The 25,454-nt window shown below is 38.5% G+C and overlaps 1 protein-coding gene across 4 annotated transcripts in view; it reads left to right on the top strand.

Annotated features, from left to right (window-relative positions):
• Positions 1-25,454, top strand: part of DOCK8 (dedicator of cytokinesis 8) — a 101,804-nt gene that overhangs the window by 39,870 nt on the left and 36,480 nt on the right. For all 4 annotated transcript variants that reach the window (XM_083816391.1, XM_083816390.1, XM_083816393.1 and 1 more), the window contains 15 exons: positions 111-191; positions 986-1,145; positions 1,756-1,895; positions 2,128-2,221; positions 3,132-3,294; positions 13,528-13,645; positions 15,303-15,373; positions 16,041-16,179; positions 17,679-17,780; positions 18,558-18,653; positions 19,736-19,970; positions 20,896-21,060; positions 22,800-22,975; positions 23,630-23,725; positions 25,050-25,145. In XM_083816391.1, the coding sequence (XP_083672517.1) occupies positions 111-191; positions 986-1,145; positions 1,756-1,895; positions 2,128-2,221; positions 3,132-3,294; positions 13,528-13,645; positions 15,303-15,373; positions 16,041-16,179; positions 17,679-17,780; positions 18,558-18,653; positions 19,736-19,970; positions 20,896-21,060; positions 22,800-22,975; positions 23,630-23,725; positions 25,050-25,145 (1,932 nt within the window). The remainder of the gene's footprint in view (positions 1-110; positions 192-985; positions 1,146-1,755; positions 1,896-2,127; positions 2,222-3,131; positions 3,295-13,527; positions 13,646-15,302; positions 15,374-16,040; positions 16,180-17,678; positions 17,781-18,557; positions 18,654-19,735; positions 19,971-20,895; positions 21,061-22,799; positions 22,976-23,629; positions 23,726-25,049; positions 25,146-25,454) is intronic.

Here is a 25,454-nt window from a genome sequence, read left to right as displayed (position 1 = left end):
AGTTGTGTATTGTAAATTTAGGCTGGTTCTTTCATATTGCTAGAGAAGCAATGTGTTAATTATGGTGACATTTTTCCTTTCTGAGTGTCTTATTTTATTGCTTTTTGTAGATAGAAAAAGTACTTCAGCAAGGAGAAATTGGAGACTGTGCAGAACCCTACATGGTTCTTAAAGAAAGTGAAGCTGGCAAGGTAAGTCAACAACCATGAAGAATGTTTAGATCAAAAAATGCACACACATGGAATAGGGCAGAATCCACAGAACAATGGGGAGGAAGTCAGTTGGTGCATCCATGGGACAAGCCATTTGGTGTCTTTGATTGACATGAAGAAGTCAGGAGAAGACAAGACACAAAGAAGACTTTTTGCTTCCTGACCACTTTGAAAATCTGTACTGATTCCAAAGTCTTGAGCCACAAAGCAGCTAGGGATTTACAAAAAAAAAGATGGCAATGCAAAATGGATTTTGCACAAATATTTATACCTCAGGGACAAGCTGTTAATTTGGATAGACAACCAACCTGTTATGGCATGTGCATGACCAGTTCGTTGCTGACATCACTAGATAGCATGAGCTTTATTCAGGGAATGCATGGTCGTTTACCTCCGTGGAGCAGACTGATAGTGTTTCCTAGAATCCCACCACATCTCTCACCTTTTAGATATCACCTTCAGTACAATATTGTTTGTGTATCTGTTGAAGGAACTAAACCTGCTAACATTTTATTGTGCTTGCTCATGATGGGCATAAGGGTCACTGCAAGAAGATCTGCATACTCATTTTTGATAATAAAAATGAACTTGTTAAAAAGAAATGGGAAGTGAATTACAAATTAAAACAGCTATGATCCTGGCAGTAACGTAACAAGAAAACACAAGAGATAAGAGTGCAATTTACTGAACTGTAAATTTCTTTTTTTTTTTTCTCATTACTGAGTTAAACTAACTGATTGCTTTTAACACATCCATTATTTTCTTTGTCTTAGACAAAAGAAAAGATTGAAAAACTGAAAGCACAAGCTGAATCCTTCTGTCAGCGGCTGGGGAAATACAGAATGCCGTTCGCCTGGATTCCCATAAGCCTAACTAATTTCTTCAATGTTTCCACACTTGAACGAGAAATACCTGAGACTGAAGGTTTAAATGGTAGTCATCTAAGTTTTCTAACTAACACAAAGCAACTCTTAGGTGGTTTTGACCACAGGAAACAATGTCATTCACTCTGGCCTCAAGAATGACTGACAGATTCAAGTTCACACCTTCTCAGCCTTCAAATACAATTTAATATTCTCACTATTTCATCTCTGCTTATGTATTTTTATGTACTCTAAATATTCTTCCATGTTTTAGACTCAATTTTGGTTGAACACTAGCTTTGTAGTAGGGAAAGTGTCTTTACTGTATGGAGTCCATCTGCAATACGTAGGAATCAAAATACTTAGTTTCTGGATTGTACAAGTGATATTTTTAAGCTGCACCCAACATTGACCAAAGGGGGTTATAAAACCCATTAAATAAAAATTTAAATAAGCTTGTGCGTTGCAGCAGAAATAATGTCACACTAGGTGTGTCCTGGCATTCCATTATGTCGCATAGTCTGAAATACGAGTAGTGGGAAATACAGGCAAAAGGTAGTAGGTACTGTTCTCTGTCCTCTGACGTTACCAGGAACTCGTGGATTTTTAGTGTATCCTTATAGTCTTTGTAGAGGAGCAATACAAAGCAAGCTGGTATTTTATTTAATTTCCCTTTGAAGGGAAAGGATCAGCTAGTGACAAGAAGGCAACACTGCTACAGGCGAGAAGACTTTCTGAGAGAAGTCTCAGCTCCGAGGACAATTATCCATCATCAAACTTCAAAACAATCTCTCTGACACTCAGCACCTTCTTTAAACAGGTACAAGATGCTCTTTATTTCTGATTGCCTAAGATATATTTCATATGTGTCATGTGAGCTGTGTTGGGAAAAATTACCCAGTGATGTTAGTGGGGGTACAGAGGATAATTGCTGTTGAGTTGGCAGTGACCCACCTGCTTTGGATGCCTCAAGGTTATGTTTCACTCAGAAACTTTTCTCAGTGTCATGGAGTATTGTTATAAGAATACTGATTTTTGTCTTTCTCCTGTAGGAAGGTGACAGGCTTAGTGATGAAGATCTGTTCAAATTTTTAGCTGATTTCAAAAGATCATCTTCCTTGCAGAGAAGAATTAAGACTTTACCAGGTACATAATCCATTTTGGGTGGAATAGAATATACGTACTTTTCTCCTCTAAATTGCTCTATCAACTTCAACCCCAAAATATAATAAACTTTTTTTTTTTTTTTTTAAACTCTATAACATACTGTTGTGGAACTCTCTGGGTTCCTCAGGTCCACATGAGTGGGTATGAAGATTCATATTTAGCTTGATACTCTCCAGTGATTTGCTTTCCTCCCTAATTTACAGTGTATTTACTGGATGCCTTTTATTATTATTCAAGCTGTTTGAAGACAGTGCTTTCAAAGGAGATTTTCCTTGCAGTTTTTTTTAATGGGTCATACTTTACAGAAGGAGATTAAAATGTGTACATATTTCATCTTGTATTTGGGTCAGTGTTAGCTAACAAAGTAGAGATGTGAAGATAGAGTTTAGTTACACTTAAACACCTGCCCAGCTGATTTTCACTTTTTACATAAATTATGGCTTGAACTCTTCTGGATTGTAGAGGAACCTCAGAAAACACGAACTGAGTGCAAAGCTTCTTTTGCCTTTTTAGCTGACAGCCAGAAATGACAAGTCTGTGTTCCCCCAAAAGTTTTCACTTACCAAAACTTAAATTGAAGGCCTGGTTAATTTTTGTGTCAATGTTATCAGTAGTAATCATTTAATTGCTGACCACACAGCAAGTGTGTTGTTCCTGTTGGGTGGTGTCTACTTTGGCAGATATTAATCAAAGCAGAATCTTCATAGACAGCGACAGAACTCTGCTAGACAGCACCTTTTTTCAGCTCGCTGTGTATCCTTCTACATGCATGTTTTTTATTCTTACGTAGGCCTCAAACCAAAGATCCAGTTCTTACTTCTGCTTATTTCTATGCTTTAGTTATTTTTGATTTTTTTTTTTTTTTTGCTGAAATATGATTTCTTTAAAGGAACACTTAAACTGGAGATCTCCCCAGCTCCAGAAAACCTCGGCTATTGCCTGACACCAGAATTACTACCAGTGAAGCCATTTCCAGAAAACCGTAGTCGTCCTCACAAAGAGATTTTGGAATTCCCAATTAGAGAAGTGTATGTTCCCCATACCATTTATAGGTAAGATTATTTTTCTTTAATTCTTAAGATCCATTTGCAAAGATAATTGTGATTTATTTTTTCAGAAATATTTTTTAAATGCTTAAAACTATGTGTTATGCTGATGATCTGATATTGTTAGCCATTACAAGGTAAGATACCTGCTGGATGCTGTATTTAGTTATGTAGTTACCTTGTCCCATGCAAAATATTTCTAAAATGTCCAAAAACCTAGCAGCTTTCATTGACTTGACATATATATAATGGACGTATATATATTGACATAGATATTACATATATATATAATTGATACACAAACACATATATATATTTGACATATTATATATATATATAATATGTTTTAATATATATAATCATCTTCCCTTTTGTGTGTTTATTTCAATTACCATTATTTTTAATATTCATAGTTTTCATAGATATTTGTGCTTGATAATTACTACTGTTAATTTGAGTCATCTGGCCATCTAAGGAAGTAATGTGTAGCTCTGTGTATTTTTTCACTTTGAACAAGGACTCTATGTCATTTATTTCATTAAATCTGTTCTGGTTGTTTCAAGAAGACTAAAATACTCAGTAGCATTTCTTAGTGGTCTGACATACCTGAGTCTCCAAGAAGCAACACGTATCAAAAGAATGTGCTTCAATGTGTTTGTGCAGCATAGTGTTCTAATAAGTAGTGATACTGGAAGTAGCTAACTAACAGTAATTCAAAAGGTGTTTATTGCAGTATTACAGATAAAAAATATTTTCATGTGACCATTTTGTTAGTGAAAACATGGAAGAAAAGCAGTGGTAGTTTTTATACAATTGAAAATGCAAACGTAAATGAACTTGAGTAAAAACACTTTTTTAATGAAAAAAATAGGCTGAAGTTTTAACTTTCCTATTCGTTGTCTGTCTCCAAAAATGAGCCGCACTTTCTAGCTCCAGTGTTGAGCCATGTAGTGTATAAAGATTTGCTTTTGAAAACAAAAAGCATTGGCAACCACTGTGAGTTCCTGAGCTAGAAAGGGAATTGAGTTCACACAGAATATTCTCTTTAATTCTCACCAGGGTAAATTTCTGCAGCTAGACATCCTGAATACCAGAGTCACCATGTTAAAAATTAATTTGTGGATCTCCAGAAGCAAGTTGGTGTGTCTCCACACATCTTCAGTAGTTAGGCATCTGTGTTGCATAAACACGTCCATATTAGAAGAAACTCTTGCTGTTGCTCAACAGTTGTTCACACCCAGCATGCATAGCCTGTTCAGATTTTTTTTGAGCTCTGTTTTGATTTTCACCTTAAGTAAAAGTTGTGGCAACAAAATGGATGCTGTCCTGCCTAACTAGTAGTAAGTAATAAAGAGAAGATCTATTTAGTATATTTGCCTTAGGTAATCTTTACCTCAATTAATGAATCAATGGTGATGACACAACAGACATGCCATAAATAGTATTATGCTGTAAACTGTAAACTCAATCAGTTAATACCTCAATTTAACCCTGGAGACAGCTTTTTAAATACACTGGGGGAAAGGTAAAAAAAAAACCGCCAGAATGCTAGGTTGTGTTCTGACAGCTTTGTGACTGCAACCATGTTTGGAGTCAGACCAGGGAGCTGCCTATAAAGGCTGCTGAAATAGTTAATAATTCTGAACTCCAGAAATAGTTCTGCAGAAAGTCAAATGAGGCAGCTTTGCAAACCTTACAAAATGCGGACTTGGTGGGGCCAGGAAGTAGCACCTGGGTTTGTGCAGCAACATTGAAAGCACCTCCTTTTCCTACAAGCTAGAATAACCTAGCTGTGTCTGAGATGCTTTTCCTACACCATATACACAATCACAACAGTGCTCCTTTTGGTGAGCATAAGTGTTGATAGGGAGTATAAGCCAATTATCTGTTTAAATTAATCGCCATCCAAGCCTCCTTGCTTGAGACAAAGCTACCCTCCACGAAGTTAACTCTGAACTTGAACAAAGCCAGATACGAAGTTTTTTATGTTATTTTATTATCTTTCCTCTAACTCAAGGACCATAGAATCATAGAAGTAGAGCCATAGCTTCATAAAACAATGTGCTAGCAGTTAGTCATAACTGAATTGACTGTGACGGCCTGCTGGTGTGCTGAAGTCAGTTTAATGTTTCCTAATTTTGACTGTAAGTCTACAAACCAGTTTTATTTACCAGTGCTATGGATTTAGGTATTAAAAGAATGAAAAATGGATGAAGTTATTAGCTGTTTCCTATTAATGTGTTACCGTGAACGTAGGAGAGGGTTACATATAGAAAACTATTAGAATAACAAATCAATAAAAGCTTTTAAAAATACAGTCTGGTAAGATCTTACTAAGATAATAATACTTCTGCACATGTCCAGACAATACTAATGAAATACCTACCTTCAGTTTGTTGCCTGGATGTTTAAAAGAGATGCAAAGTCTTAGTTTTCTTTTTCTTTCCTTCTTTCTTTTCTTTCTTTTCTTTCTTTTCTTTCTTTTCTTTCTTTCTGTCTGTCTGTCTGTCTGTCTGTCTGTCTTTCTTTTTCCAGTGTAAGATACCTGAGGGGGGGAAAAAAAAAGTCTTTTTTTTTTCTTTTTGAATAATAGTTTTTTCTCTATTGTAGGAAAAGCAGAGTCCTCTGTAGTACTCTTTGAACTTGGCTTTTGCTAGTTTTTATACTGGTGTAATGCCATTATTTTAGGTGATTCTGTTTCTGATTTATGCCAGAGAGATCAGCCAGCCCACTTTCTTTGTGCATTGAGAAACTGAACACTTCTTTTTGTTGTGTACCTACAATTCTTTTATAAAAATAGCTCCCTGAAAATGTCAAAACATTCCAAGATTTATTTCTTTCAATACCTTTCCTTCTGTTCTTAATAGGAAAAAACATATAATTTAAAGTTTGTTTATCATTTTATTTTCTTGTGAAGTATAAATGAAAATAGTGATGCTTACTGCCCCTGTGAGGTGTTGGTTCTGAGGAAAAGGGATGGTTAAGTCCCATCATCTCAGCAGTAACTCAGCTTAACCAGGCATGGAAAGTCTGTGCTTTGATAGGAGAAGTGCCTAGTGTTTACAGGATTTTTAAGGGAAGGGGGGAAATAAAGCTTTTCTATGCTGTTTTATTTCATTTAATTGCACACCACTTGGCAGTGTGCTCAGATTTGCTCTAGTCTGCAGTCTGCAGCATTAGTTGGAGGCTTTTCTATGGTAGTCATTCCACCCATCTTTGACTAGTGTTGAGTGAGGAAAGACTGTAGGTAAATGATGCTCTGTGATTCCCCTATTACTACTAAAGCAGGACCTGCGAATATTGGTGGATAGTTGGCTGAGTACAAACCGGCAGTGTGCTCAGGTGGCCAAGAAGGCCAACGGCATCCTGGCTTGGATCATGAAGTGTGTCCAGCAGGACTAGGTAAGTGATTGTCCCACTATACTTGGCTCTGGTGAGGCTGCCCCTCGAGTACTGTGTTCAGCTTTGGGCCCCTCACTACAAGAAGGACATCGAGGCCCTGGAGCATGTCCAGAGAAGGGCTACGAAGCTGGTGAAGGGCCTGGAACACAAGTCCTATGGGGAGAGGCTGAGGGAACTGGGGTTGTTTAGTCTGGAGAAGAGGAGGCTCAGGGGAGACCTTATTGCTCTCTGCAACTACCTGAAAGGAAGGTGTGGGGAGCTGGGGGTCGGCCTCTTCTCACAGATAACCAGAGATAGGACTAGAGAGAATGGTCTCAAGTTGTGTCAGGGGAGGCTCAGGTTGGAAATGAGGAGACATTTCTTCTCAGAAAGAGCAGTCAGGCACTGGGGCAGGTTGCCCAGGGAGGTGGTGGAGTCACCGTCCCTGGGGGTGTTCAAGTAAAGGTTGAACGTGGTGCTTAGGGACACGGCTTAGTGGGTGACATTGGTGGTAGGGTGATGGCTGGATCAGATGATCTTGGAGGTCTTTTACAATCTTAATGATTCAATGATTCTATGAGCCTATGATTGATGAGATTTGGAGGGGGAAGTAAGACTTTTCATGGAAGGTTTCATAAAATTTCCTCTGCTTATTACTTAGTTAAAAATGACTTTGTCAAATACTGTATAACAAAGCAGAAACAATAAAGATAAAAACTTCACAAACAGCGTTCTGGGAGCACAGGCCCCACTCCCATAGACAGCTTGTTTTTCATGACAATCTTCATTAGTTATATAGTACTGGCACAGAAAAAAACATGCCACCATGGCATGGTAATCATTGCATATTCACTGAGCAGAGAATCTGAATAAAATATGTATTTGCCTAAACTTCCAGATGAAAGCAGAGCCTCTAAAGAAAAGTGTTTTATTATTAAAAAAAAAAAAAAAGCAAGTACTTTAATTAGAGGGGTTTTGGGGGTTGTTCAAAACATTTTGGGTAATTGTAATTTAACATCATAAATTAGATTCATAAATACACAGTTTTGAGTTGGCTGTTAAGCAAGTGTGATTTGAAATGCAATAGCATTTAACCAAATCTTGACAATTTGGTGTCTTGAATAGCTGCTCTATATGGAAATCATTAGTATAATATTTGTTTTCACATTCTGTTTTATACTACTTTTTATAGCACTTTTATACTATTTAAAATCTACCATATAGTGTCACATCTTACCTAAATGTTGTGTTTTGCCTCCAAACATAGCTGATGTTTTATTCTTGATGCCTTTGTTCTTCAGCTTCAGTATTATTTCTTCAGTCTGATGTGTGGAAACAAAAGAACACTATCAGCAAGAAAATCTTGTTGAAGTCAGCTTTGAAATTAACAGAAAGTAAATGTAAATCATTCATAATATATTCCAAAGAAACTAGTGTTCATGTCTTTTGCAAGTAAAATTGAGTCTTCCAGAGACCTGCAGGAATTAAAGACTGCATGGATTTAACATGTAGGTATCTCAGTCCAAGCAGAATCCTAAAGTATAAGAAATGTGGGACTGAATGGCTCTTCCTGAATTCAGTTCCGATTCTGTCACTGACTTCTGCAAAACCTTGTTTTAATGGTTATATCTCATATTCTCCAACTGCATGGTCACATCCACAGCAAGATGCCTATCATGCAGGAACGTCAGAAGGTTTACACTAATATTTGTATATTATGTTCAGTCAGTTCTGGGAATTTGTTGTGGTTTGATTCCCCAAAATTTGAGGCTATTTCTTTTTCCCACTTCTGTGTCCTGTAAAAGGTATGACTATTGCTTCTACTCTAGGATGTTAAGATAAGAGCGCTCTGTCAAGCACTCCCAGAAAAATTGAACTGCTCGTTTATTATTATTGCTACTAGTTAGTGCAACACCAAATGCTCACCATCCTCACAAGAGAGAAGTTATACTGAAAACATGAAAGAAACAACTACTATGAGGCATCTACCTTTCCAGATGATTTTGATTGGAATCATCCTCTTCACTGTTTTGGTCTTGCTGCAGCTCCACTTCATCAGGCCATGGCTTATACTGTGATCTTGTGTGAAGGTGTTGGAGAGAAATAATGAAGCTACTCTGATCACTGATACTAACCCTAGTTCAGTAGTGTGAGCCTGAGAGATACTGACTGAATCTGTTTCTATTGTAAAGAGCTCTCAGCCAGGACTCTCAGAACTGAAAGAATTCCTTTGCAAGCCTGCAGATCTTGTTGCTGACCTCAGGACACTGTGCCTTCTTCAGACCATTTGCTTTCCACCAAAATGAACATGCTTGAACTTCACCCAAGAATTGTTAAGATGTTGGATTACTGGTGGTAGTAGTAGGTGTCTTCCCATTTGGTAAGACAGATGACTTCTTTAGCCTAGCTCTGCAGGGCTTTCTGCAGAGACCACATCATTTTTCTCAATACGTTTCTATTCTTGCTTTATAGATACCTTGAGGCATGCAGTTTAGAGAAGAGGTATCACTGAGGAGCATTGCAGCTTGTCAGTATAAATTCTAGCCTCCCAGATCAGGATCTGGGGAGGGTGGGGAGGTGGTGGTGGTGAATGCAATCCACAAGTCAATTTAGACAAATCCAGCTTCCACTTGTTGACTCCTAGCTGCATAATTCTTCTGTGCTAGGTTTACTGCTGAATCCTATGGCCACCATTAAGGTTTTTTTAAGTTTCCAAATGAAATTTTAAAAGCCAAAATTATCCCACCACAATTGTCAACCATACCACCATATTTTGAGTAGGTTGACTGTCATGTAAAGATCTGGTATGTCCTTAATTATCAGGGATTCACTACAAATAATTTTGAGGTAGAACTTCACCTAGGTTTACAGAGCTAAAGGAATTGCAGGTTCTGGGATGGTGAATGGATGTAGAAATACAGCTTTAAGTCATGGTTGCTATCTTCCTTTTTCAATTTTTCATACTTCAGTCAAGTGACAGGGCTATGCCTTATGTATGACCTACCATCTGGTTACTACAGTGTCTTCATATTGTAATAGTCAATACCTGGTGGATATCCACTCACTTTATCCCCTTAAATAACACTGCTACTTGGGAAGTTAAGGAGGTGAGGTTATTATCAGTGGAGCAGTGGATTTAGTTATGGCAGAGGACTGCAATGTGAGGGTAGAGACCTCAGAAGGTGGTATAATCTCTGCTTTTCATATTGAAAAAGTTTAAAGTTGTTTTAAGACTAACTTCTGAAAAAGAAAATGTGAAGTAGAGAATTGTGGGTCAGAAAATTCTCTACATTTGAACACTAGAAAATTATTATGATGGGTAACATTATTTTCTTCGTGCTTTTTATGATTCACATCATCTCACTTACTTGTCTTTGGTCCTGGTTGTCAATCACGTTATGTGGTTGACTACTTTTTTTTTTTGTAATATTTAATTTTTGAAGTAACAGGAAGTCAGTTTAATGATGTATATAGAATAAATCTGGGTTCTGGAGAGAAAGCTGTTAAGATTTTTGTCTGCCTTGACTCTAAGCTCTAGATTACATCTAAGCTTAGGAAGATCTACTTTCTTTTCATAATTTTGATGTGATTTGAATCCTCAGGAATCTGATGTTAAGAGTCAGCCTTTCACTCCATTCCTCTGGTAACATTTTTTTTTTAACTAAAAATTTAATAGAATGTTTATTAAGGTTTTCACAACGGTACTAATGGACAGACTAAACTGAAAATTACTCTCACTCAAAATTTAATGTGATCCGACCACTGGCTCTTTAATACTTCCTAATTTCAGCAACATGAGAAAAAATATTCAAACTATTGTCCAAATTAGAAGAAAATTGTTCTAAGATATACAATATATGATATATATATACAACCTTTGGGATATGACATGTTGAAGTTCTGTCATTATGCCGTTTGTTCTAGTCAGTGCCTGGTAAGGGCAGTAGTTCTGTACAGTATTTTTGATTTACATTATCTGTTTCAACCATTTTTTTTCTGAAGATTCCCCCAGAAAGAATAGAACAAGAGAAATCCACAAAGATTGAAAGTTATAACTAATGAGAGTATCAGGTTTTGTTTCCAATACCATAAGTAGCATATAGCAATGCTGATTGATCAGTCTCTGTACACTTACACACAATTTGTAGTTTTTATCAGTAGTGACTGCTTGCTAATATATTGGCTTTTGTTATGTACAGTCATCAATTAACATGTCTAAGAAGTTTGAGATGCACTTGTTGAAACCTTATATGTAACAGCAAGAAGAAAGATTTCATTATATCACACATATAATACACAGCAAATTACTACAGACAAAAATTCTGTCAGATCACAGTCTTGAAAAGTATGCACAGATTTTATTTTGAAAAAACACTGGTCTGCATTGCTTTGGCCATAGGAAGTGATCAAATCATCACTGCTAAGTCTCATGAAAGTATAGAAAAGTCAGCAAATTCAACTGAGAATTGTTGCATTGTGTCCTGTGTCAAGCTGTATGGACCCTTAGCTTTCCCATCCTGAAACAGCCTTTTACTTTACAGTCCTTGCTGGGTCAGCCTCGGACCCAGAGAAGCTGTCTGAATCAGTACCTCCCCCAGAACCCTGTTATCCTTTGGGACTCTAGTGTTGGCGTTCAGTGTTCTGCCATGGCTTTTGTAGATGCCTACTGACTTGTGGATGGCTCTTTTGTTTTTTGTGCATGCTTCTGGCTATGGTTGGAGATAGACCCTTGCTCTTTCTGTTGAGGGACTGAGAGGAGAAGTTTAATTACACTATCGGAAAGCAATTGCTATGGCATGTTGTTTGAATACTTCAGCTCAGCACAGAGCCTCAAGGGGGTCATGATGCCTCCTGGAGCTCACCACATCCTTAGAGGCATGCTAACTGCTGTGTGGAAATGCCCAGGCTCTGTGGTTTTTGGAGGGCACTGATGCTGGCAGGTAGTAACACTCTAGGGACTAGACAGCAAAGGATCTGCTGTTCATGCCTGTCCCTATTGCAGTGTGAAGAAACCTCATTCAATCATCTTTCCAGCTTCCTACTTTTAGAGTCAGGCATCACTTTCATCTCTTCAGGATGCCCAGAATCAGTGTTTGCCTCTGTTCTTCCTCAGGTTTAATACACATGTAAGCAAGGTCCCTAAAACTGCTTGAGCATAAATGGCATAAGCTTTAGCTCTTCAGTACAGTACATGCTGGAGTAATGCTTCCTTGGTTGTCAGCAGAGTCAGCAGAGAGCTCTGTTTGTTTGTGATTTTCCATATCTTTCATCTCAAGTCACATCTAAATGTAAAATCCAGTGCTCAGGGACATTATATGGATTTGTGACATCTTTTGCTGGGCTGCAGATTAATGAAGCAACAACTGGATTATGCACCCTCTCCTATATGTATTTCTTCATCTCTGACAGTTGTAATGCTGATAATATCCTTCATTTAATATGCCATTCCCCAGACATAATTCAGTGGAGGTTACTGATATATTTCTCACTTTCACTTAGCTTTTCCTAACATCATGTTGGAAAGAATTTGGTAGAGCAGAAAGTGCATGTAGGAAGGTAAGGAAGAAAGCACATTAGTGTGGCAGCCAGGAGTGCTATGCTGAACTAAGGCAAAGGCAAGTCACGTACTGGTCTGTTTGCTAAGACATGCCATGGCTCATGTAGCGTATGTTGGTTGGTGCAGTAGCTTGAACTATGTAACTGAAAAGTACTGTCACTTTCTGGCACATGACAATAAGGAGTACAAACCACAGTTTTCCATGTCCTAGAATACAACAAATGGAAGATGGACTATCTGATTTAATTACAATATTCTCCAAAGCTACTCCACACAATTGCAGCTGACAATAGCACTAAGGTACTGTGATAAGGACAGGGAAACTTTGTGTGTAGTTTCTGACTGTCACAGACACAAAGCAAGGGTGAAAGTCCGTGAGTACTGCTTGGTGGAAGCCGACATGCTTCCACCAAACATTCATCTTATTTCTTATACTATAAGGACAAAGCGTGAGAATCTTATGCCAAAATGGCTATTTAATTACTCATAAAATAGACATAGTTGTGATTCCAGAATGTGTACAATTCAGGTCTAGCTGAAATCTCAGACCTTCCAGAGACTTCAGTGGAGAAAAAGCTTTGTATTTTCATTTTGACTCTTCTGTCAGAATTCTTGGGTCTTGAACTCAGAAGACCATCTGTGCTGCCAAATAGCCCACAGAAATTAATGGTGCGTTTTAAGTTTAGTAATCTGTCCGGGTACAGAAGCTAGTAATGTATGATGTGTTTTAAAGAATTGTTTGTATTTCTTACTAAAAAATGAGTTCTGAAGCTCATTTCTAGTCAGTTTCTAGAATTACAGGTTAAATTTCTTGTTTATATTTATTCAGCATTATCAACACTGCCTTTTGATCTGCATAATCTAGAAACACGCCGCTTTCGGTGTTGTAATCTAGGAGTGTATATTGTTGGTTTTATTTGTGATTCTCTGAGTGATTCCTTTCCCCTTTCAAAATCTGATTCTTTGTAGCTGAGAAGGGAGCTGCTTTCTTGAGAGATTCCTACTTTTTATTACATCAGGCAGAGTTATTCATTCATTTCTATCTAGAAATTAGAATCCCTAAACACAACATGTTTTATTCACAGAAAGAACTTATCTTTTCCATGCAAACTTTTGGAAAATTGTTTCTGCAAAGCTTTCACTATATAGGTGGGACTGAAGGACAGGGAGAGAAATGAAAAAAGAAGTGAAAGAGAAGTGAGAAGAAAAAAAAAAGAGAGAGAAGGTAAAAGCAAGTTTGTGCACTTCATTTTGAAAAGCTTGCCATTTGCCTATTTTATTCTTCTTTCTCTTTCTTTCAGAAATCTCCTCTACGTTTACCCTCAGAGGCTGAATTTTGCTAACCGACCAGCTTCTGCAAGAAACATTACTATCAAGATCCAGTTTATGTGCGGTGAAGACCCATCCTGTGCAATGCCGGTAATAAAAGCTGAGCATTTTTAGCAACCTTTTGCTTAGGTGCAGTCCTGAGGAGTCACTGAAGAGACAACTTGTTGTTTACTTCATGCTGCCACAGTTTCTAGTTGGGCCTTAGGAACGCAAACATCAGAGAGATTGTGAAGCTTGTCAACTCATCAGGAAGCAGAACTGCAGTCCTGACCCATGCCAGGAAAGAACTGTCATTGGAGTGGAAAACGGGCATATCTCTCCCTCTTATCTAACTCTTCCGACCTTATTTTCGAAAGAGTGGCGCTATATTAAACCAATGCCATATTGGAAACTCTGCCAGTAAAATTCACAGAGCCTCAGAGACCTTTTAAGAATGATGCATTCTGCCATCCAGTGTAACCCATCCATGTGCACTGTGTGTACGCAAATGATGTAACACTGCCATGCAGAAGTTGAAGTCTTCGCTACGTGAATATGAACGGGTGCACAATCATGCAGCTTAGGTAGTTTTTTTCTGGACCGTCCTGTGTATTAAGGCACATGAATGCACTCCTAGCAAAGCAGGCAGTGCTGTCAGTGTTCAGGTCATCCAACATTTCTCATCATAGGATCCTGTCCTCAATTTTACTAAGTTTCAGGTGTTAAGCTTGAAGTGCTTTAGCCCTGTAGGCATCAGCTTCAGACTGAAATTTTTGGGAAACTTTCAGACCACGTCATTGGCTATTTAAGAATGACATGGGATAACATCTTTTGTGATTTTAGTTGTGCTAAAGGGAAAAATACTGAATTGAAATATTACTTTGAGGAACCCTAATCCAGCAATATGTTGGAGCAGGAACTGACACCTGATCAGCCTTTATGAGTATGCTAACACAGTGCATACTTTACAGTTGTACATTCCTTACCCCAGTTGAGCTCTGGAATTCAAATCAGAGTATCAGCACAATATTTTCCCAAGCCACGTTTCTTCTTCTTCTGGAGCTGTGCTGTATGAATGTAACACTTATCTTTCACACAATACTGCAGTGTTGGTTTTGTTAAATTCTCCCCGTATTACTAATTAAGTTTTGATGATCACGTAGGACAGAGGCAGTTTGTCTTGCATCACTCTGCACTGTGAGCGTGAGCTTCACCTCAGTACATACGGGCTTGTGCTGTACAGATATCCTTGTCTGAGCTTATTTCCCTGGTCTCCCTTTAAGGTTGCTGGGTTCCAGCACCTTACCATGGAGGCTGAAATGAGAAAAGTGAATCAAACACCATTAAACATAAAGGAGCTGTGGACCTCTAAGGTTAAGGTGAGATGAATCTCACCCTAAACGATCAAGATACAACTGAAAAACAAACTTAAAAAAGATAATTTAGCATTTTAACATTTGATTAAAGGCAATGTGGTAATGTTCAAGAGGCTTATCACAACTTCATTTCTGCAGTTCCTAACTTTTAATAGTGCATGACTAGACAATATAATACAAGATAGTCAGTGCCTTTGCCCCATTTTCCTGGTGTTTTACACTGAATGTTGCGTGGGGAAGATGCCAGATAATAACACATTTGTTTTAACATGCAAAGATCAAATTGAAGGGTTATTTTCAGCTTTGATATATTGTCTTAAAATTGGTACAGGATGATAACTATTAAATGCTTTAGATCTGACTGCTGTTACTTTCTTTTCTTCTTAATGCAGGTAATTTTTGGGAAATCTTCAGGTCCAGAATTTGTGCAGGAGATATACACAGCTATCACATATCATAATAAGTAAGCATTCTTATTATTTGTATGAGATGAGATGTATTAATCATGAATTCTTTACATAACTCTCAGCCTACACAGTTAATTAAAGAATAATGGTACTAATCCATTTTAAACTTTTATATTTTATGAGTATTTGTCAGTATTTAATTTAGATTAGTACATGCATTTGCGTAAGTGACCATTGCTTTATTTTGTTTGGAGCTCTGTAGTCAAAGGTTAGTCAAAAATATTCATAGTCTGAAGGTTAAGGAGTAAGAGCAGGAAGCAGCAGCACAACTTTGTAATAACATTCACTTTGATGAATTCACAGATCCAAAAGAGCTGAAGGGGCTCTCTCTTATGAATGTGTACTCAAGATTTGGTTTTATACAGTAACAGCTGAAATCCCAAATTAAGACTGAATGGTTTTGGAAGTAAGAAGATGGGTGATACTTGAAACATTCCAGCTGATACACTCTGCATCTATGCTTTTTCCCTGATTCAAAGCTGTAGATAGTTCATATGTATGTCCAGAGATGGGTGTACCCCATTTGCTTAACTTGTCTCAGAAGCTGTTTTCAGTATCTATACTTTTCTTATAAACATCTGGAAGCCTACCGGCAAACATGCCTTTTGCCCAGTCTCATACTTACTCTGGAGATGTGTGTGGCTTTTTTTTTTTTTTAAACAGGTCTCCTGACTTTTATGAAGAAGTTAAAATTAAACTGCCAGCAAAACTCACAGAGAAACACCATCTATTGTTCACATTCTATCATATCAGCTGCCAGCCAAAGCAAGGAGCATCTGTGGAAACCGTCGTCGGGTATTCAGTAAGTTTCATTTAATATAAATGTGTACATGTATGGGGGGTAAGTGGGCATGGTGTGCATCTCGTGCATATAGACTCTTTGCTTGTCAAGAATTTTGTCACACCTTTCCTTTCTGGTTGTGTTAACACATCAAAACCTGTAGAAGGTCCTCATAGTCAATTCACAGATAACACAGGCATATTTATATGTTCATTAAGCATACAGGTTTTAAAAATACAGATGCAACTTGTGCTATGTTACATCCTTGTCCTGTAACTTTACATTGGTAATCATCTTTGAAGTTGATGAATTCACTCAAAGCAACTGAAGTTAAGTATACACCTAAATATTTACAACAGCAGTGCTTTATAGTATAGCACCTAATTCTGTTAGGTTTTATTTGCTGGAAAAAAAAAAGCAATTACTGTTATTTGCTGTTTATCTAACATGTTCATACATGAGGTAACAACTAAAATAATATAATTAAGTTTTATATGGCATATAGTTTATCTTAAAACTGGTCTTTACCCTTGTAAAAATAAAAATCACAAAAAATCCAGAAGCCAAAATGTAATTCTATCACTTTTGTTTATCTTCATGTTGAACCTAGCATGTTTTAGCATAAGAAATACATATTGTAGTATAATCTCTTTGACATTTTTCTTTATCAATAGATATTTTTAACTAGAGAGATTTTAAAATGAGTGAAAAGCATAAATGATGATAATACTTTAGAATGGAAAAAGTCCTAGTGCTATTGAACTGTGGAGCCTATCTATCTGTTCTGGTTGTGAAGTATGTGTTTGTTTTTGACTCCAGTACCAATAATCCTTTCAAATGGGCTTTCTTTTGTGGACAGATACAGTTCCACCAATTCCAATGGTATTGGTAAGAAGTAAATTAGGCTGTAGTTCAGAAGCAAGACTTGACATAGGCGAGGACTTAATTTTTAGGTTTCTACTCACCTAAATACGAAATATGTCTGCATTGTGCTACTCAAATGCACAGCCTCTTTCAGATTTAAATAAGAGCAAAAAGAATTGTGTCCGGATATCAATACAGAGTTTGGATGGGTCATTCTGACCCTAATCCTCATGGTGACATTGAGCAAAATGTTCAATTTATCCCTAGCAAAACCTTCAATTTATCCCTAGCAAAACTTTAACTCTGTTGATTTGCTTCAAAGCCAGAAATCAGCCTATTCAAGACAAGTTATTTTTTAAATAAAAACATGGGCCCTATTAAATCTTTCTGATAGGATTTATTTGAAAAATATGTCACATTAAAATCTCTGTGTTTGTTTTCTTCAAAAGAGTTGGTTTGTAAAGCAGTCTTGAACATTTTTCTACAGTAGCTATCAGTGAATTTAAAATGCAAATTACTGTTGAATGAATTGGAGCAGAGAAACTCAGGTCAATATCCCATTTGTTGTTCTGTCGACTGTCCATAACAAATTAGATAAATAGCTCTAATCATATATAGTCATGAATATTGCCGCATTTTCTCTTCATTTGTTTCAGTGGCTGCCAATTCTGCTAAATGATCGTCTTCAAACAGGACATTATTGTCTTCCTGTTGCATTGGATAAGCTGCCTTTCCACTACTCAATTCATTCTCCTGAGGTAACAAAGAAAATTATAAAAAGATAATATTTTCCCAGTGTAGAAGAACATTATGAGTATTTTATGATCTAACATTGGTGTCTGCTTGTAGACTATTGCCCCTTTTTGTACTTTAAAGGGTGAAAGCTCTGGAGAAAAATGTTTTTGTTATTATTTTCATTGGTGTTATTATTATTTTAAATTGTTATATTGTGTTTTTTAAAATTATTAATCCAAACCAATCATTGCAAATTGTCTAACCGGTGATACATCTGTTTAGAGGGTGTCAGTTTAATAATTTGCTTTCTTTCACAGCATGATTTGCTCATTTTTTGTAGCTATGTGGGAAAGGGAGAGGAAATGGAATCAGGTGCTGCTACTAGAGCACAAAACTGCAATCAGAGTAAAATATGGCAAGCAGGAAACTGTCCACAGGTTTAGAAACTGTCCATGGGTTTAAAAACTGTCCATGGGTACCACATCACCAATGAGTGCCTTTGGCATTTCATTAACTATGAACTTCTGACCTTAAAAAATTCCCATCAGGTGATGTGCATTCACACTGTCTATGCTAGGCATCCAGCTGAAATGTTCGTCATTTCCCTCTTTAATGCATCAGTTTTAATTCACCTAGTCTATAACAGCAAGAAGATGCCTAACTGGGGTCCTCTGTATGACATTGAATTAGATATCTGAAGTGAAGTGAACACATGAAGACCCTACAGACCTATGTAAACAGGCTTTCTGCTTGATCATTAAAAGGAGGACAATGATTCCCATATTTCTTTTCTATCACAGAAAGTTCCATCACAGACGCCACCTATTAAGTGGGTTGAAGGACACAAGGGTGTTTTCAATATTGAAGTGCAAGCTGTTTCATCTGTTCACACCCAGGTAATGCATCAGAAGCAACATGCAGTTGTAGTTTCATTTCAAAGAGAGTTCAGATGTCCAGGCTGATTGAGGAGGTTTATACACTGGAGACATTTAAGCCTACACAGGTTTGAAAACAGCTAAAAAGTTCCTACTGTCTTATAGCTGTGGAAAGAACCTGATATTCTCGGTGAATGAAATCCATGGGTATGAGTGAACAAATGAGCACTCTCAGCAGCCAGTCACATCAAGCGATAGGGAGTCTGGTGTCCTCTCAGCTCAGCAGAGATCTGCTTGAAGGACACTTGCAGGGCGCAGTGCCAGTTTCTTCTGTGTGTGTCTTCTGTTCTGTGAAGTTAGGTCAGACAGTGTACCCACATCTGCAGAGAAGCATGGCATCTCCCCTCCTTCAGGGACAGGTTGGACTGCCAAAATGCTTTAGGCAGCTCAGCCACCCATGCCATGTGGTCTAAGGACCCAAGCTTAGTGCTGAATGAGAACTCTAGGAATCTGGTCATCTAAATGTGATAGCAAATCAGAGGTTTCCCATTTTTGTTGGGATTTGAAGCTCAACAGATTGCATTGTTTCTGGTGTTTTGTTGTGTCTCCTACTCTTTCTCTTATTCTGTTTAACTCTGATAGCTACATCCAAACAACCAGAGATCCTGTGTCTGAAGCAGGTCTGCTACCCTTTTATAGCATACTTCTTACATACAAGTATGGCATACCCATAAGGCACATAACTTGTATGTAGCTGGAAGTGAGACTGTTAGATGCAGGTAGCAGAGGAGCTATAAACTTACGATGTGACGGGGAGAAGGAACAGCATTGTCATGAAATGAAGCAATCACTTTAGTGCGGGTTTTAGCTTTTCTGCTTTTAATCTGAGCTAACCACATTCTGAATTTGAGCCAGATGAAAAGAAGCAAACAAATCGTTGTGGCAGTTGACTTAGAAATTGGTCTCTAGAGCTAACCAGCACTTTAAGCCAGAAGGGCGAAAATATTTTTTCTCCACATATCAGATGTAATTCAGGCTCTGCTTAGCTAGTAGCAGGCTGACCTGTATCAACTTTGTTAACTGTGAGTGCACTGTATTTGCAGGACAATCACCTGGAGAAGTTCTTCACTCTGTGCCACTCTCTGGAAAGTCAAGTGACCTTCCCCATTCGACTGATGGACCAAAAGATCACAGAGGCTACACTGGAACATGAACTGAAACTCAGCATTATCTGTTTGAATTCTTCACGCCTCGAACCTCTTGTTTTGTTTTTACATTTAGTACTAGATAAACTTTTCCAGCTGGCTGTACAGCCCATGGTCATAGCTGGCCAAACAGGTATTTACTGATGCATGGTCTTAGAATGGTAGTGTAAGCAAACTAAATATGTGGCTGTGGAAAAGCTTGCTAATTATTCAGGCTCAGGTTTAGTAGTTGGGGTAGTCCACTTCAGAAGGAGTTGTGCTTCTCAAGACACAATTTCACAACACAATTTAATCAGGTTTGATTAGATTATCTGTCCTCCTCTTCTCCTCACACATAAAACTTTCAGAGGTACCTCTCTTTTAGAGGTAAATTGTAGTTGTTTACTTACTTGGAGAGACATATCAGAAGCAGGATTGTGGTTTAACTTTGTTTAGAGTTCAGTTGCTTTGCAAGGAAAAGACCGGCAAAGTAACTTATTCTACAGCTGACACTGCTGATTGCACCACTTCCTCTGCCCAAGTATTTTTAGACAGAATTGGGTGAGCACAAAAACAGAGATGATATAGTCATGCGTTTTCTGTTTCTGAAGCTGCCAGCTGCCTATTACTTATGTTATATCTGGAAGGAAAGCATACTTGGAGAGAGTGGTGCAGTTGATTTCCTATCTCATTTTGATAATCAGTACTTGTCATTCACTGTATTATTTGTGGAAGAGCCTGGTAGCTTGTATTTCCCTGTCAGCTGGAGGAGAATGAGTATTGGTGCCTTTCAAGTAGGTATTTTATAGGAAATGCCTGAAGGCTTCTAGAAATGATAATTAACAGTTAGGGTCTGCCTTTTTGAAGCACCAATTGGTGGAGAAGCAGAAAGTAGGTCAATTGAAGATGGGTTATTGGTCTATATACAGTTTGATTCTGGCGTGGTATAACAATTGTTGTCTGCAGCTGTGAATTTGTTAAGGACAGAATTAAAGCATGTATGAATTAGTTGGAATGCCCTAACCTATTTGTGTAACACCCTTCAGGGCTAAGATTAACTCTTGCCTTTTGTTTCACAGCCAACTTCTCGCAGTTTGCCTTTGAATCTGTGGTTGCAATAGTGAACAGTCTCCACAACAGCAAAGATCTGAGCAAAGACCAGCATGGGAGAAACTGCCTTCTGGCATCTTATGTCTACTATGTATTTCGTCTGCCAGACCCTCAAAGAGAAGTGGCCAAACTAGGTAATATTGATGCAATAGTTGCAAAAGAATTCTTTTTTTTATTGATACATGCTTCTAAGTGTGCTGCTTCTGAGACATAGGCAACTGCCTATAAAATAGCAAAAAAGAACTGCTTATAACCAGACTACATACCTTTCAAGCACAGCACTGTTTAGATGCATCACTTTTCTGAGTGCTGCAGAGAGCAACATAGATTTGCCACCCATGATCTCTCTCCCACTGTCCTTTGTTTAAGATCCAGAGTCTTGGTCAGAGGGCATGCATTATGGCTACAGGCAACATGTAGCTCCATGGAGATGAAAGAGCAAGACATGTCCTGAACTGAGGCTTTCTTCAAAGAAATTTCCTCCAAAATTAAAATGGCCCTAAGAAGCCAATTTCTTACTGGCCTGTAAATCAGTGAACTGCTTTCCATGCAAATCAACTTACTGCTAAGTGGCAGAGGGCCAAGCTTTGCTAATTTCTCCATTGCATTAAGCATGTCAGCAGAGAATAAAATCCTGTATGTTGGCCAATAGGTTGAGTAATATAATCCTTCCCTTTTATTCAGTACTGTTGAGGCCACAGATGGAGTGCTGTGTCTAGTTCTTGGTTCCCCAGTACCAGAGAGGCATAGATGTAGTGGAAAAAGTTGAATGGAGGGCCACCAAGACGATCACGGGACTGTAGCATCACTCCATGAGGAAAGGCTGAAAGAGGTGGGACTGTTCAGCTTGGAAAAGAGAAGGGTCAAGGGGTTCATATCCATTTCTGTAAATACCTGAATGGAGGGTGCAAAGAAGGACAGAGACAGGCTCTTTTCAGCTGTGCCCAGGACAAGAGGCAAAGGGCATAAACTGGAACACAAGAGGTTCCGTCTAAGCATCAGGAAGCACTTCTGTACTGTACCAGTGACGGAGCACTGGAATAGGTTGCCCAGAAAGGTTGTGGAATCGTCCTCTTTGAAGATATTCAAACACCAGGACAGGGACCTGGGTAACCTGCTGTGGGTATACCTGCTTGAGCAGGGGTTTGGACGAGACGGCCTCAAGAGGTCCCTTTTAACCTTAACCATTCACTGGTTCTGTGACTCTGTTGGTGTCTATTGTCCTAAAACATATGGGATTCATATGATCAATTGCTATGTATTGATTGACATATCACCAAGCAGCTGTGCTGTGAGAACTAAAGATATGTAAGTCTTTTTCAAATATTCATGTAAACCTCCCATAAGGAACATTTAGGCAGACATTAGGATGTGCTAAAACCTCTAAGTTTGCCTACACTTAGAAAATCTTTATCTTGGAAAAATAAGATCTACAGGGAAGCTGAAAACTAGATAACTGTTTAGTGAAATTCCTGCAGGCAAATCTACCAGCCTTCTTGGCTACTTTGAGTATGGTGTTAAATTTTATCTGTTCAGGCATGTGAATCTTTTCTTAATCTACAGAAAAATTAAAAAGAGGCGATAGAGGGAAGAAAGAGCTACTACAATAGTGCTGCTACTCAGATAGTCTTAAACTTTCACTACCGCACGCACAATCACCTTATGAGCTGTAGTTTCACAAAATGTCTGTTCCTTGTTATTCAATGCCTAAGTAATTTGTTAACAAAGCTGTTGGTGGTGAGATTTTTGGGAGCTCTGTGCTATTCATATTGCTGGTGCTGTAGCAGCACCAAGCAGAGATCTCAGTGAATCTCATGTTTGTCTCATATAAATATGTTCTTCAGTCTTAGTTCAAACATCTCCCCATGGGCAGGTGCAGGGGGCAGTGCCATTCTGTCGGAGTCTCGTTATTACACATTTGGGCGTACTTCTGCAGTGGCTGTGGGGAGCAAACTTCTGCAGAGCCGAGTTATAAGCTGCAGCAATCCTGACATCACTGTCACACAGGCTGCTACTGATGAGGAGGTCAAAAGCATCATGTCATCCAAGGTAAGAGAAGGAAGTCAAATATCTGGAGAAGTGTATGGGCCAAAACCTGAGCTGAGAATCTAGATTTGCTCTTTGAGAGTTGGATTTGCTTCTTATGTATGTATACATATAAACCAGAGTTGGATTTGCACTGTATATATCACCAGAAGCATCCTAATTTCAGGATGTTTTTATTTTTTTCCAAATAATACACAGTTAAAACATCTGATGTTACAGCTTCATCGCATTGATAAATGTAGCAATTTACAATGCTTGAGTGACTACTGCCACTACATTGTCATTACTTTTAGTGGTAGGAAGAATCCCAGATGATAGTTTATTTAGGATGTATAACTACCGAATATACTTAAAGGACCTTTCAAAGGACCTTTCGAGGGTGAAATTTAGAGCTTCCAAAACACAGCTGCAGTGCTGACGTTGGGCACATGATGTCAGTGTTGGTATTTTCGCTCTCCTGTGTCTGCCAAATTCAGGTGGTCTTTGGCCTCCTCGGGGGAGGAGGATCAGTGGGAGAGAAAGACGCAAAAAAGATGTTTAGGTGAACATCTGTATTTACCTGCCAAGAAAACACCACTGCTGATTTATTTTCTGGTAATTAGCATGTTCTATGTATTAGCTTATTATGTACATATTTCTTCTGGCCATTCTCTTCAGCCTGTGGATCACAGCTCCAGTCGGATGTCTTTCTACATTGAAGGAACAAATGATATGCCAAGTGTTTGTGCAAATCCAAGACCATCCAATAAAAAGGTAGCATACCAATAAGTATGAGGGTGCAAATTAACGGAGCCTGGAGTCTCTGGGGACAGTGCTGGTAATAAGCACTTCCACACGTGGAAAGGGGAGAGGGAGAACAAAATAACAACCAGTTTTGTTGAACAAGGAGTCTGTGGTGGAATACTGAATCTGTGGGTAAATATTGCCCAAACATTTCTGCCTCTGCTCCATAGTCTTTAAATTCTTTTTCTGGGACAGATTTAGACAAGTAGCAGCCTGCCTGAATCCTCCCTTTGCTCTCTTTCTCAAGGTGCTAGGGCCTCTGTCTTTTTTCACTGCTTTTTCCCCTTGGATACCTGCCTTTACATGTTACCGTAAATTGCATTCAGACGTGTTTGCCACCTCAGTCTTCTGTAAGGAATGTTTTACTTCTCCCCTTTTTGTAGCTTTTAGAACCAAGAAATTCCTCCTCATCCTGAGTATGTAACCCCAAATAGCTTTTTGACAACATAGAAGATACCATATTAGATAGCTAATTCCTCCAGAGCTGTATCTCATGTTTGGCATTAATCAGCAGGAGTAGCTTTGGATGAAGAAGCTTGGGAAAAACTCTACAGTGAGCAGTCCAGAATTTCTGTTGTGGTTAAGAGACACTTCTTTCTTATTCCTGTTTATCAGTTTGATTTGTGTCAAAAAGCATAGGTTCATACCCATCCTGAATCTTGTCTGCACTATTGTGTTCTATTGAATGTAAATAGCCTTTGGAATTTCATTAGCTTTATTTTTTCGTGTGTCAGAAACAGACAATAAACACTACAATAAATGCTTAGTCCAGGTCTGAGCTTCCTAAAAGTTTAGATCATTGGGACTGTGAGTCTTATGTTTGGATCTCACTGCAAAGAGAGTGGTGTCCAACTGAAAATTTGATGAATGCTCTGCTGTGGTTGTTGCTGTGTCTTTCTCTCCCACCACAGAGTTAATCTTACTTACACCTTCTCTCAAGAAACACAAATGTACTAAACAGCAACACTCAGGAGGGAGCAGAGGATGTGACCGCTCACTGCCAGGCACACAGCCAACAGGATGAAAATGGACCAAAGGCATTTTCCAATTTGGGTATCCAAGGTTCTGGATCCACAGAAAAATGGATCCTAAAGCCTGTTTGCTACCATCATGCTCCTTATGCAGCATTTTAGTAAAATCCACCTTCTCATCCTACCGGGATGTCCACATGTCCCCAACCATCTACTGACTCCAGTATGAGTGATGTTGAAGGTGTGAGTGTTGGGGGTTGGTTGAAACTGAAGGAAGAGTTGGATGAAAAGCCATTTACCAACACTTTGTGTTTATTATCTAGCACTTCCATGAGGAGCTGGCACTGCAGATGGTGGTCAGCACGGGTATGGTGAGAGAGACTGTCTTCAAGTACGCCTGGTTCTTCTTTGAACTCCTGGTAAGATATATCAGTGGTGTTTTGTATCAAGTTGACGGTGAAATGCAGCATGTACAGCAGGCACAGCTTTAGTTGGACCACAATGTCTTCAGTTATTCAATCCCACTGTGACATTATCTGTGATATTATCTGTAAAATTCCAGATAATGGAAGTACATGTGAAGAATTCTCCATATTCACTCCCATTCCCAACTGACAGCCTGTGACACCAAAATCTCACATGAACTACATGCACAGCGGTCTACAGCTACAGAAGTCTGAAAGACATGTCAAACTGAGCCCGTTCTTCCTTTTCTGTGAATAACTGCT

This window comes from Anser anser (assembly GCF_964211835.1).
Source record: "Anser anser genome assembly, chromosome: Z".
NCBI classification, from domain to species: Eukaryota; Metazoa; Chordata; class Aves; order Anseriformes; family Anatidae; genus Anser; species Anser anser.
The sequence above is the reverse complement of the archived record's forward strand: the minus strand, read 5'-3'. Positions and strand labels throughout refer to the sequence as shown.